This window comes from Miniopterus natalensis, chromosome 11 (assembly GCF_054644295.1).
Source record: "Miniopterus natalensis isolate mMinNat1 chromosome 11, mMinNat1.hap1, whole genome shotgun sequence".
Lineage (NCBI taxonomy): Eukaryota > Metazoa > Chordata > Mammalia > Chiroptera > Miniopteridae > Miniopterus > Miniopterus natalensis.
In genome coordinates this window covers 60,966,261-60,979,899 of record NC_142091.1, presented here as the reverse complement: position 1 = coordinate 60,979,899, position 13,639 = coordinate 60,966,261, and the positions used below count along the sequence as shown (strand labels likewise).

At 35.4% G+C, this 13,639-nt stretch overlaps 1 protein-coding gene across 1 annotated transcript in view; it reads right to left on the bottom strand.

Annotated features, from left to right (window-relative positions):
* Nucleotides 1-13,639, bottom strand: part of PDHX (pyruvate dehydrogenase complex component X) — a 45,574-nt gene that overhangs the window by 10,156 nt on the left and 21,779 nt on the right. The window contains exons 4-8 of the mRNA XM_016206210.2: nucleotides 9,634-9,833; nucleotides 6,723-6,821; nucleotides 5,272-5,446; nucleotides 3,227-3,374; nucleotides 760-818 (exon numbers count right to left, since the gene is read on the bottom strand). Of these exons, the coding sequence (XP_016061696.2) occupies nucleotides 760-818; nucleotides 3,227-3,374; nucleotides 5,272-5,446; nucleotides 6,723-6,821; nucleotides 9,634-9,833 (681 nt within the window). The remainder of the gene's footprint in view (nucleotides 1-759; nucleotides 819-3,226; nucleotides 3,375-5,271; nucleotides 5,447-6,722; nucleotides 6,822-9,633; nucleotides 9,834-13,639) is intronic.

Genomic DNA, 13,639 nt, shown 5'->3' with positions numbered 1-13,639 from the left:
GTCAAATCATCTTAGTCCTTCGCTCAAAACCTCCCAAAGACTTCCTTCTCACTCATAATAAGGTCCCTAGTCCCTACCATGCCACCAAAGCCTCACACACTTTGGGCGGCCCCCAACTCCACCCCATTATAAAATGTAATCTCATCTCCCCCCTGCTCTTGCTAACTCCACTCTAGGCACTTGATCCCCAGCGCCAGGTCTCTGAACGACACGGTCCACTCCTCACGGCCTTTGTGTTTGCTGTTCCCTGTCTGGAATAATCTCCTGGCACATGTCTACTTGGCTCACTCCCTTTCTGCACGCCTCTTCCACTTATCCCCTTGCCAGACAGGCCTTCCTTCTGAAAATAGCACCCCTGGCTCTTCACGTCGCACCCGGCTTTCTCCCCCCACCTGACAGTTAGTACTGGCTGGTCTCTCCCAACCGGAACACGAACATGTGCCCCACGAGAACAGGAAGGACGCAGGGCTTTGCTCCCTGCCCTATTCCTAATGCCTGGAATGCATTTAGCGCAAGAGGGGGGTCCGTTAGTGTTTGCCGAGTGAGTGGTCTTTATTCTGCTATAATTAATTAGTTTAATTAGAAACTGATTCTCAGTTTCTTCATCTGTAAAACTGAGGAGGTAAGATTAAATGATAGAATGATTTGGGCAGTAAAATTATAAAATGTTTGTGACTTAAAAGAGTTCTATTTATCATATAAAGACCTAAAGACGTGAGATGACTTTAGAAGCCAAAATTATTGGAGTTTGCTACTTACTTTAAGGGTAACAGCTGCTGCCTTGATGATAAAATCATTTACTGACACTTTAATGTCATCTGAAAGAAAAACAAGACTATTAAAATTAATGTTCGTAATAAACGTTAACACTGACCGCTACGATTTCAAACTTGTAAATTAGGGACTGACAACACTGACAAACGGTGATAAAAGCACTACAGGGTTTGTTCATTTGCTTGTTCAATAAGGTCCCACTGATGAGAACAACTTGCAGATATGAGGTCCTGGACAAACAGTATTAACCATGAATATGAAAGCTTACTCCTAGGCGTGGATTATAATTCTTTTAAATTGCTCAGATATCACACACAAGAACCTGAAGGATATATTATAACCTCAATCAGAAAGAAAAGAGTCAACTCTTATGTCTCTAAAGAGACAAATGGTCTCTCTGTGATGTATATAAACAGGAAGCTTACAAGATGATTCATTTTTCTTACCCTTTCCAAATGTCCTTATTCTGTGTATGCTTTATAACATACTGATTATATTAGAACCATGGTACACGTAGTCACTTTAAAAAAACAAATATATATCTGGGGAAGATTCAAAATATTTTTTACTAATGGGGAGAATGACAAAAGTTTTAGACCACAACATTAAATAAGATCTGCTTTTTAACTTAGCAAATCAGGATAGAGCAAATGCCAAAGATGAGGCAATGCTGGTGTAGGTCCTAGTGTAATAAGTAAAATGAGGTTTTCTGTCTAGTTTTATGGTGAATCCATTTAATTTCCTTCCAGTACATGTGATGATTTCAAGATAAAACTGAGGTCCTCTCTCTCCCCATACAGCTGCTATAACTAAAGCATTTTATTTATACTTTTGCTTTTCCCAGTGGGTATGAAAATGTTGGAAAATGTAAATTACACTTGATTCTTTATTGAAAAAGCTTCCAGAAGACAACTTTCAGATCAAGATCTAGTCACTGGTATGTGGCAGGAGTCAGGGAATATTGTGTGAACAAGAGCTCATTCCAAAGGCATGCTGAAGATTTCAGAAAAAGATTAGATGAATTACCATAAAAATAAACACTGCCAAACTGTCATGGTTACTGTCAGCTGCTCACTTAATTCATAGCTCTTCTAATTCAGATTTCCAGAAACACACAAATTTTTTGTTTCTTTAAAATCCCTTTAGGAATAGAAAAAAAAAAATGGATTTCCAATGCTTAGACTTTTAATGATAACCCATAATTTGGTCTGCACAATTTCAAATATGTGGACACAATCTTTTATGAACTCATAATTACCTCTCACTGCTTTATGCCAATAAATCAGTAACTTAGACATAAACAAATTCTTTGGAAGACTTAAACTACCAAAGCTCATTCAGTAAGGAATATATAATTCTTATCTATTTAAAAAAATGAATTTGAGTTGAAAATCTTCCCATAAAAAAAAACACCCAGAGGTCTAAACAGATTCACTACTAAGTTCTACCAAACAATCAGAAATAAAACCAATTCTACCCAAACTCTTCCTGAAAATAACGGAGGAAAAAAATTTCTAATGCATTCTGTGAGATCTGATAACAAACCCAGAAAAAAAAAATCTCAAAACTACAGGTCAGAATATCTCGAACACAGGTGTAAAGATTCTTAGCAAAATTTTAGAAAATGGAATCAAGCAATTATGAGAAAATTAAGGATTAAATGAATTTTATTCACTCATTACAAGTAATCACTCATATAAACAAGGTCGATTCAATATTTGGAAATCAACCAATAAAATTCACCATATTAACAGACAAGAAAAGGAAAGATTATCTCAAAAGATGCACAAAAAGCATTTGGCAAAATTCAACATCTATCCAAATGTGAATTTTAGCCTGAAAAAAGAAATCTACAAAATAGTACAGCTAACATTAGAGCCCGTTTTCTTCCAAGATCAAGAACGAGGCAAGAATGTCTGCTTTTACCACTTACATTCGTCATTGTAACAGAAGTCTTCAACAGTGCAATAAGGCAAGAAAATGAAGTAAAAGCCATATAAGTTGGAAAGAAAGAAATGATACATCAGTGTATGCTAAAAATTCTCGTTCAGCAACCTTAGTTTTAATTGATTTTCAGGAGAAGCATTAAAAATTTAATAACCTAAAATGCACTTTGAAGAAGAAATTTAAAAATTAAAACTTGTATCAAGAAGAGTGATACCTAAAACATATTTATGATCTAAAACATTCTTAAACCGGTTTTGGATTTTATAACTTTCTAAAATGCTAAGGACTGCTCTGTTCAGGTATCATACCAAAAAGTATGATTTACTCAATACTATGGAACCAATTTATTTCTTATAGGAAAAGAGAACTAATTCTTTTATCTAGCACTAAAATATTCCCAGATGATGAAATTGAAATAAAAAGCTACCTAACGAATATTTTATAAATAAAAGATTTCATGATAATAAGTATGTGTATTGCGTTAAGTAAATTCAATTTTACTAACCTTTGAACAGATTTTGTCTAACTTTTAAAACAGCTCCAACGTCACAATCAGCAGTAGCATATGCATGAGGTACAGTACTTTTAGATTCAGTTAACCTCTTGGCAATAACTCTTCGAATATTGCTAGCTGGGATTTCAGTGAATGTACCCTGCAAAGAAATAGAAATCTGTCCGTTAAACCATAAAAAATGAAAGGGGAAAAAAAATAAACTTCGTAACAAGAATGAGGTATCAGTTACTTATATAGTAATTAAAGATTAATACAGAAAAAGTACTATTAAAAATTCTTAGTGCCCGGGCTGGTGTGGCTCAGTTGTTTGGAGCATCTTCTTGTACACCAAAAGGTTGGCAGGCTCCATTCCCAGTCAGGGCACATACCCGGGTTGCAGGTTCTATCGCCGGTCAGCATGTGCGCAGAAGACAACCGATGTTTCTCTCACATCAATGTTTCTCTCTCTCTCTCTCTCCCTCTCTCTCTCTCAGATTAAGTCTAAGATTAAAAAAAATTTTCTTAGTACAAGACAGAATGTAAGACACCTAGAAGTTTTAACATTATAGTACAAAACTGTAGAAAAAACTTTAGAGTATATTACTGCAGGAAAAAGTGGAAAAATTCAAGTTTCAGTTGTGAATGGGACTTCTTATGTTACTATGTTTAAGATGATTAAAAAAAATCTAACAAATCATGAATAACTCCTCATGGATGTGTGTGTACATACTTATACAAACACACACACACACACCAGAGATACCACCTATTAGCAATTTTTGTTATAAACATTTCCTAATAACATTCAAAACAGCTAATAAATCAACAAATGAACTAAAAGCAATTCTTATAAAAATGGCATAAAGTAGAAAAAGATAATCCAATATACTGGATAACCTATCAAATTATTTCTATTTTGGTTTGTCATTAAAAAAAAAATCACATGAACTAGCCTACAAATTCAAAATACAAAGCATGAATGAGATAATAAAATCTTCCTGTAACTTTATCGTAGCTTTTCTATTCTGTTCCTTGAACTTCGAACAAAAGCATGATGGGCCTTAAATTACATCTAATTCCTTCCTTGTGCTTTATGCCATTCTAGGACTGGGTTAAAATCACTTCAGGATATTACAAAGAGGCAGAAAGTACAGCTTATTTCTTTTTTAAACAAATGCTCTCTTATGGAATTAAATATTTTAGGTTAACAGAGTACTTGATCAAATGAAATAAAAGCTCCCACATACCATAAGAATTTGAAAGTAACGTTTATCTTCCTAATTTTTAAAGAATAACTTAATTTTTAAAGAAATAAGATTTGATTACACATAAACTTTTTATATATGTATTCATAAATCATTAATGTATAGTAAAAAATCTGTTTCCTATGAAACTTGTACTGTTTTCAATTCTTGAAAAAATATCACATTAAAATATATTTCTCCATTAGGAAAAGCAGTGTAGGTTTGTCTCTTTGTCTATTTTTTATTTAAGTGCTCATTCAATTTTAAATAAACCTGATTATCCTGCATTTCTTCTGATGGAAAGGAAACACTATGAAACCTAGGAAAGATAGAGGGGCAGAATGGAGCAATCTGAAAACAAAAAAGGACTGTTATTCTGCATATACCTCAGAGGAAAAACATGATCAGCTATAGTCTCTGTTGTTCTTCATTGTGAAACTATCAATTTCCTTCATCAAAAAATAAAACGCGTCCACAAAAGGGAGCTCGTGTGAGTTACCCGAATTATTAGTACCCCACTCGAGAAAAAAGACATGGAAAGCATCATGATTACAGAGCATATATGTGGTACTAAAATCGTGGAACTTGCAGTAAATTTCAATTGAATCATGTCCGATATTCCTTTTGGAAGTTAGAACGGTACAAATAAATTTGGTTGTGATAGGAAATCTGCAAAACAAAGCATTTGGAGTTTTGTCTTTATCACTTTTAGCGGCTACTAAAACAGACTGCTAAAACATATAATAATGGCGCTTATTTTCTCTCCCACTTAAATCTGAAAAAAAAAAAAAAAATCTATTCAGATGACATTACCGCTACATTAGGTTTCCCGGGAGTTGACAGCGGTGGGATCATGGGCCGGGGGTAAGATGGCCTGGCTGGGGCCGGTGTGGGCAAAGGCGCAGTGGGAGTTACTGGAGGCGCTGGGGTCGGTCTGGATTCCGAGATCTTGCCCATCTGTCTCAACTGGACAAGCTTGAGAGCATCCCTGGAGGTAAGAGGGAATCAGATAACCATGATTAGCGACAAGAACTATAATAAAACCTTTAGAAAATGGAGGAGCGATGTGGAAGGAAGATACAGAAATATATACATGTCAGGCTATAACACAAAATGAATTATTGGAGCTAGACAAGTGAATCTTGTCTCTTAGCTGGTATGCTGATTCACATTATTTGTTCTATGGCTACAGTATTTGTACATTTTTAAAAATCAAACAATTAGAATTTTATTAAAGTACTAGGTGTAGTTATTTTCAAAAAAAGAAATTAGTCTTTTTTCTTGGGGGTGTCATTTGGAAGATGAGCAGTTTATAAATTAAATCACACCCTCATTCTTTATACTTGTAAAATAATTTTCATATGGATTCAGAAATTATGAGGTTTATTGTACCTATGACTTTCATTAGGACATTTGCTAAATCACTGTTTAGTGCAAATTACCTGGTTTATGGCCAGGAAAGCATATCCTTGTTAATTTTGCTCAATGTGGCACATACAACTACAGCAACCTTACATTAGGTTCATATGCCTATCTCACTAATCTTTGTCTTCCCCACTAGAATAAATTTCAACAGAGCAGGGACTGTCTGTTTTAACACACTTTTAAAAGACACAACATTTAAACAAACGAGAAGACCTATCAATGTTCTTGAAAACATCATAAAGATGCCAGTTCTTTCTAAGTTAATCTAAAATGTGACAAAATCCCAATAAAAATACCATGGTTCCCCTGCCAAACCCTGCCAGTGGGGCTACACAAATTGTTTAAAATTCATTTGGAAGAATTAAGAGTGTGGTATTTAAAAAGTATAGACAAAATAGATTAGAAAATCCAAAAAGAGATCCAATGTATCTGGAAGTTACTTTAATCATACAAGTGGATAAAATCCAAACAGATAAGAGTAAAATTGCTTTTAAAAGTATATTTCCATGTTTTAGAAATTTAAATGTGATTGTATGTTTATTTCAAACTTAAAACAATACAAAGTTTCACTACTCTGAACTCCAATTTTCTGCATTTATCACCATTCCTAAGGATCTGGCTTAGTTGCCAAATTAGAGCTGTTCTTCAGTAACACTGCAATTATTCAGAAACAGCCCTTGCACAGAATACAATTTTACACAGGCAAAAGCAATTAAAAATACAAAAGAACAGTGTACTTCCTTTTAAATCTTAATACTGAATAAGCTCTTCTTTAAATACTTTCAGAAAAAACTGATGATAAATAATGAAATTGGTTATTATGAAAAGCAAACACATACTCTTTGGTGAAGATTCCCCGAGGGCCAGTGGCTGTGCCCTGGCTAGCATCCAGGGAGTGTTTTTCCAGAATATTACGGGCAGCTGGACTTAGACGCAACCTAAGAAGAAAACATGACGATTAGTGGAATCAATTAACACTCATATTTGATTCAAATACATCTAAATGTCAACAGTTATGCTGATAATTGAAAAGAAGAAAAACATAAAGCTAAAATAGACAAGTTAATCTGCACTAATCTGGTTTCTTTTACTATCAAAAGATTTTCACATAAATTTAACTAGTTACTATTTCAAAATACTCTTTTAAAAAGAATAAATATTCATAAGGAGAAAGCTTCTACTTTTCAAATGGCTCATCACACAGATAAATAGGAACTAACTATAATGTTCCTTCATTTTTTGGTGGTAAAATGTATTTCAAATTTACCACTGTGAACACTGCAGTATATAACTGAGTGGCAGTAAGTGCAACCACATGGTTGTGCAACCATCACCACCACCATCTCCAGAACCTTTCATGTCTCCAAACAGAAACACCATGCTATTAAACACTAGCTCCGGTTTCCTCCCTCCCCCTAACCCCTGGCAAGCGTCATTCTACCCTCTGTCTTTACCACTTTGACTACCCTAGGTAACCCAGGTAAGTGGAAATCATACAGTATTTGTCCTTTTGTGACTGGCTTATTTCACTCAGCATGTCATCGAGGGTCATGTAGTTGTGTGCGTCAGCACTTCCTTCCTCTTTAAGGCTGAATAACATTCCATTGTATGTACATAGCACATTTTGGACACATGGGTTGTTTCCACCTTTTGGCTATAGTAAACAATGCTTTTATGAACATGGGTGTACAAATACCACTTTGAGTCCCTGTTTTCAATTCTTTTGACTATATACCCAGAAGAGAAACTGCTGTAGCATAGGGTAATTCAATTTTTAATTTTTTGAGGAACCGGAACTGCCATCTGTTTTCCCCAGTGAGCAACCGTACCATTTTGCATTCTCACCGACAGAGCCTAAGAGTTCCAATTCCTCTACATCCTTGTCAACACTTGTAATTTTCTAGGTTTTTTTGTTTGTTTCTTTGTTTTTTAATAATAGCCATTCTAATACAGGTGAAGTGATATCTCATGGTAGTTTTGATTTGCAACTCCCTAATATTAGTGATATTGGACATGTTTTTCATGCGCTTATTGGCCATTTGTATCTTCTTTGGGAGAAATGTATACTTGGGTCCTTTGCCTATTTTAATTAGGTTGCTTGTTTTGTTGTGGTGGAATTGTATCTTTCATGTATCTGCTCAAATGCTTATTTACATGAAAACATTTTTTATATACACTCCAGAAGAGTTAGAGAGGCAAAAACAATTATGTTGACTCTATACACAAGGAGACTGAGGCACACTGAAGGGTCGCATGACTAGTGTCTATCTTCAGTTGAGGCCTTTAAGCATAGAAGCAAACAAATGACTACACGGTCAGACAAAGAAAATTAGTGAAATGGGCTGAGTCCGTAAGTTTGTAACTTAGAAATGAAGAGGAACAAATGTGGCACATGCCGTATTTCAGGCTCTAGTGCTACCAAATCTTCACTGAAACTTCCCACTTTTATGTAAGATTTACAGTAACCAACCAATTCAAAATGTTTTTAAAAAAGAAAACCACTGTGTGAACCAACACCGCAGGTTCGCAGTCAGCTGGTTTTTAACCTACACTATGGGGCCTCAGACCTACACAAGTCTCTAATGAGGGGTCCTAACCGAAAGCCAGCGTACACACTACCATCTCTGCGAGGGAAGAAGAGCACTGGGCACAAAACGCCCCTGAGGCTACCTTTCCATGGTAGGTAAGAGAAAATAAAGGGGAATTAAGACAACGAAGTCGTAAATACTGTGATAAGGGGAATTTCAAACTCAGTACTTCAAAAACACCGAATTTGTTGACAAAAACTGACAATAGTAAAGTTTAGAAAAAATACTAAAAAATGAAAGGGTCTGCATTTTATTCAAGTTCAGTAGTGGTCTTTAAGACCTTTCCTCTACAAAGAACTCTTTCCTATAAAGTAATTTGGTGCTACAGAGACTATTAAATGAAATTTGTTAGAATTTTCAGAGCCCACCAATGAAAGCTATGTAAAGCTAAAGTAAAACAGTGTTTACTAAGAATCCGTGTTGTTTCAGAAGCACTAGATAAAACTGAGCTCTTATCTGTCTCAGACTCAAAAGCAGAATAGCTGGAAAAGGAATGCATACTGAAACGCTAATTTCATTATCAACCATACATTTAAGACTGGTATTCACATTACAGTAATTGCAATCCATTGATGGGACACAACGTGAAGTTTTACACACTGAATCCCAGCTGGAGCCCTAAAGCCTCAGCCAAGCTCAGCGTGGCCACGGACTGACCTGCCCTCCACCGGGCGGGCAAGCAGGGCTTCCCGTACCTGGGACGCAGCAGGTATTCAACAACTATTTGGTTGTTGAGTGAACAATGACGGTAAAATACTCATCCTAAGTCTGTTTCCTAAGAGAAAAAAGGGAAGGTCAACAACTTCCTATTTAATGTACAAAGATGTTTTAAATATTATAATGGTTAAAATACTCTAAAAGATGCCATAAAATTTTTTTACATTTTTTTTTTTTAAAACAAGCTAATAGCAGTTACCCATTTTATTTTATTTTTTTAATATGTCTTTATTGATTTCAGAGAGAGGAAGGGAGAAGGAGAGAGATCAATGATGAGACTCAATGATCGGCTGCCTCCTGCACGCCCCCCACTGGGGATCGAGCCTGTAACCAGGGCATATGCCCTGACCAGGAATCAAACTGTGATCTCCTGGATCCTAGGCCGATGCTCAACCACTGGGCCACGCCGGCCAGGCCATATCATCATTTAAATAAACATACTCACTGCAGTTTCCCAGGTGTGTGTTCCTTTTTGACAGGCACAGAAGTCCCTGGTTCTGGGGAGGGGCGAGGCACTGATGGTTTTGAAGCGGCCGCCGGAGGGCCTATGTCCTTGGGAATTTCAACATGTTTCCAATCTTCTCCTTCTTCAACTAGCAAACCGATTAGTGAACCTAGCCGTATATTTTTAGATCCTTCTTCAACCTGTATTTTAAAAAGAAAATAACTGCAGAGATGGAAAGGCTCATGACCTCATGAAGTAGTTTTATTCCTTGGTTGGATAATTCTGCATTGGTTAGAAAGATCACTTAATTTGAGCTAAAGTCTGCTTCTAAGACAGCCTGCCACCTCCTCCTCCCACTCACCACCTTCCTTTCCTACCTCCCTCCCACTTATACCTTCCTTTACCACTTTCCCCTTCCCAGTTACGAATGCTATCTCCTGAAATAAAGGAAAAATCTAGAGTCTCCCCTCTTTCTGACAGCCTTTAAATATGTAAAACATATGTAGACCATCTTCCTTCTGATGTCAAACAGCAGAACTCTGAAACAAAAGACTGTGGTTATATACAGTCTTTCCCAGAGTTCTATACAAAGGCTTAGGGAATTCCAGGAACTCATAAAAGATTAATTCCTCCAAATAAGTCCTATTTACTTTACTAAAATTAATTTAAAGAAAAATATTTTCAGTAAGCTTAATCTAGAGAAAAGAACATCCCACTGTATAGACAGAATTGATTAACCACTCTGGCTAATGTTAAGCATAGTTTCCACCTTTCTCTATATATCTACCTACAAACCTGAGAAATAAAGCCTTATGAATTTCTTATAAGTACTTCAGAAACATGGTGGTGTCACAACCAACCAAACATTTTCACAGGTAATGCCAATTAAAAGTATAAGATTGAAGATAAAGCTTAAGATAAATATATTTTAAGTGTTTCAGAAGTAAAAGATTGATTCTTATTTACTTATTTTTAAAAAGACCCTAGACAACCTTCAGATGACAGTATTTTATAAGTTCAGAAGAAGAAAATGTCATTCCTTTAAAATTTTCTATTATTCCCTTTCAATTACTTTAAATAAGGTTCATTAGAGCTGTAACTTAACAAATAATTGAGTGACAGGCTGCAGGACATTCACTAATATAGTAATTATAAATAAAAGCATAACTCCTAGAATAAGGCTGACATTTCTGAGACACACTAATTTTTGACGCTGATTACTATGTGCACTATTCCTAAAATAATGGGCCTAAGTCCCGGGAATAAGGAGGCTTTCTAATTTACTAATTGCTGATAGAGAAGAAACAGAACAATGTTCTGATAAAGCAAAATATATATAAGAAGTGGGTATTTAAAAGTCAGTAAGGACATTTAAGGAATTGCAAGCTGTGGAAAAATACGAACAAACCGAAGAACAATTTTTTTTTAGTTCTCTGTCATATTCTAAACAGTATTACTTTTTTGGGCTGCTCATTTGTCCTTATTACATCGAAAAGATGAGTTAAGATTATTATTAGGTTAACATTTTTTCTTCTAAAAATGTCTAATTATCTGCTTATGGATTGCTAACTCAAAATTACAAAGTAAAATGGCTAATATTCTTAAAAACTTGATAGAAAAGAGCCCTAAGTGATATAAAGACCACTTGATGTTAATTCCTATCAAAACTGAACCAGAAATAGGATCAATATCCTAGTACAAAGAACATCACTCCAATGCAAAGCATACTTTAATAGGAAAGTTGCATTGAAAAAAATATCAATAGATTTCTAAAATCTGAATCAGACACTATATTAGATCTGAAACTGACACCTCATCTGTTTTATTTACAATAAATCATGATTCCCATATATACCCTACCAACTGATACCTTCACAAGTAGGCAATGAACATTTAGTATCATTTCAACTTTTATCATATCTAAGTATCAAATAAAATTTATTTTTAACTACTCACATTTTTCCCATTAAAAAAATGACACCATGAAGTGTATACTACCACACAACTTGAATATACAACAGAAGTTAAAAGATAATAATGTCCATTACAGTTCCATTTAAAGTGCTTAAAATCACTAAATAAAGTTAAGATCATTTCTCTGATTTTGCTTATTCCCTTAGAAAAAGAGATCTTTTAGGGGTGTGCTAATTTCCTGTATACTAGTTTGCTTATGTTGTAGTCACAAATATTTAAAATTGGTGTAGACTTAGTAACAGAAGAGTAATAATGTTCTTTCCAAATAGTTTAGAAACCAAAACAAGTGAGCCTCTGTTACTGCTCCTAGTTAGCACTGTGATGTGCTAGACTCCACTACAGCATTTGGAGTTCCAGGACACTCCAAATACCCAGTTCTTTTCCCAGGCACTTGGCTTATTTGATCAAAATCCTCTCCTACTCTTATGCCATTGAACTCTTCAAATAAATTGCAGGACTTTTATATTTAGTCCTGCTGAAACTGCTGATTAATGCTGAAATATAGGATCTGAATCTGTCTCTCAATGTATTAGCCTTCTCTCCCAGTCTTTTATAGAATTCCTTGGTTTGCACGCTGGCTCTGCTACTTATTAGTTAGGTGACCTTAGTAAAGTTTATCTCACCATGACTGTTTCTTCATCTGTAATGGAAATAATAATAGTGGCTACTCACAGAGGTATGAGGAATAAATGAGTTTGATATAAGACACAAAACAGTGCCAGACATTTACTAACTAGTACATAAATGTAAGAGGTATTATTATTATTATTGTGGTGTTGGTATTTTCCTCCAAGTTACTGATTTTTGAAACAAAAAATATACTCAACATGGATCAAGACTGGTCTACAGAGAAGCGTCCCTTGGTAGAGGTTGGAAATTCATGCCTTAAGGCCCAGCATAAATGAGGCTGGAAGTACTGGAGAGCAAATGGCAATACATGAGACAATAGGTGGTAAGGTCTTTGGCAAACTTTTTCCACAATACTCATACAGAGGCTAAATTCTGTCCCAAGGTATAACCCCTCAGTAAGGGGCCTCTTTACCAGAGACATGTCCATAGGCTGACATACATCACCTGCAAATGTGCTCAAAACAGCCACCAAGCTCATCCATGTACCAAAGGATAGAAGATGAAGTCAAGAGACAAAATAACCTCAGCAGTATTTCCCAACAGGGAAACTGTTTGAGGGGGTTCATTTCATTTAAGTGCTGGTCAATACAGTGTTTATAGGATTTTGATTCTGACATTAAAAAATAAACAGTAAATTAAGCAATTATTTAAATATTTTTCTTTTTAAAAGTAGGATACTTAAGAGCTGCTAAGTGAGTACTGAGGAGCATGCACAATGCAATAGTTAGTGGAGGTGAGCTAAGTAATCGGACTGGCCTAGTTGCTTTGAAAATTTAGTAAAGATTTTCCACTAGGGCTTGAACCATTATACAGTTTTCAATTTTTTTATTCTTTAATATGTACTAATTAACTTACATGCACGATGAAGATAATAAGAAACACTGAAGCTGAAAACAAATCAATGACAAGACACGGTCAAACATACAGGGGCGGAAGAACGGTTCACTAAGTCCTTGAATAACAGCTTGTCTGGCATTCAAGGGCCACGCTCTGTTCTAGCACAGTATTAACTCATTCAATTCTCCTACTATCTTATGAGGTTAAGTGCTATTATTACTCCCATTTACAGATGAGGAAACTGAGGCATGACAATGTTAAATGCTCAAGAGCACAAGGCTATCAGGTATTGAGCCAGGATTCAAATGCTGTCTGGCGTGAGAAAGAGCATTCGACGTGATCAGTACCGAATCTGCCAATTGCATTCACATGATCAAAATGAACATCCAGCACCTCAGGATGGTGCTACCGTATTTAACAACAAGCTTAAAAGAGAAGATATAAAGTGAATTATAATTGATTTAGCTTTTAATTCTTAGGGAACACAGACTCATTGACCATTTCAATAGGAAAAACTTAGAACACAGAATATCTTCCACTTAATATTAATTTGCTTTGAATTTTG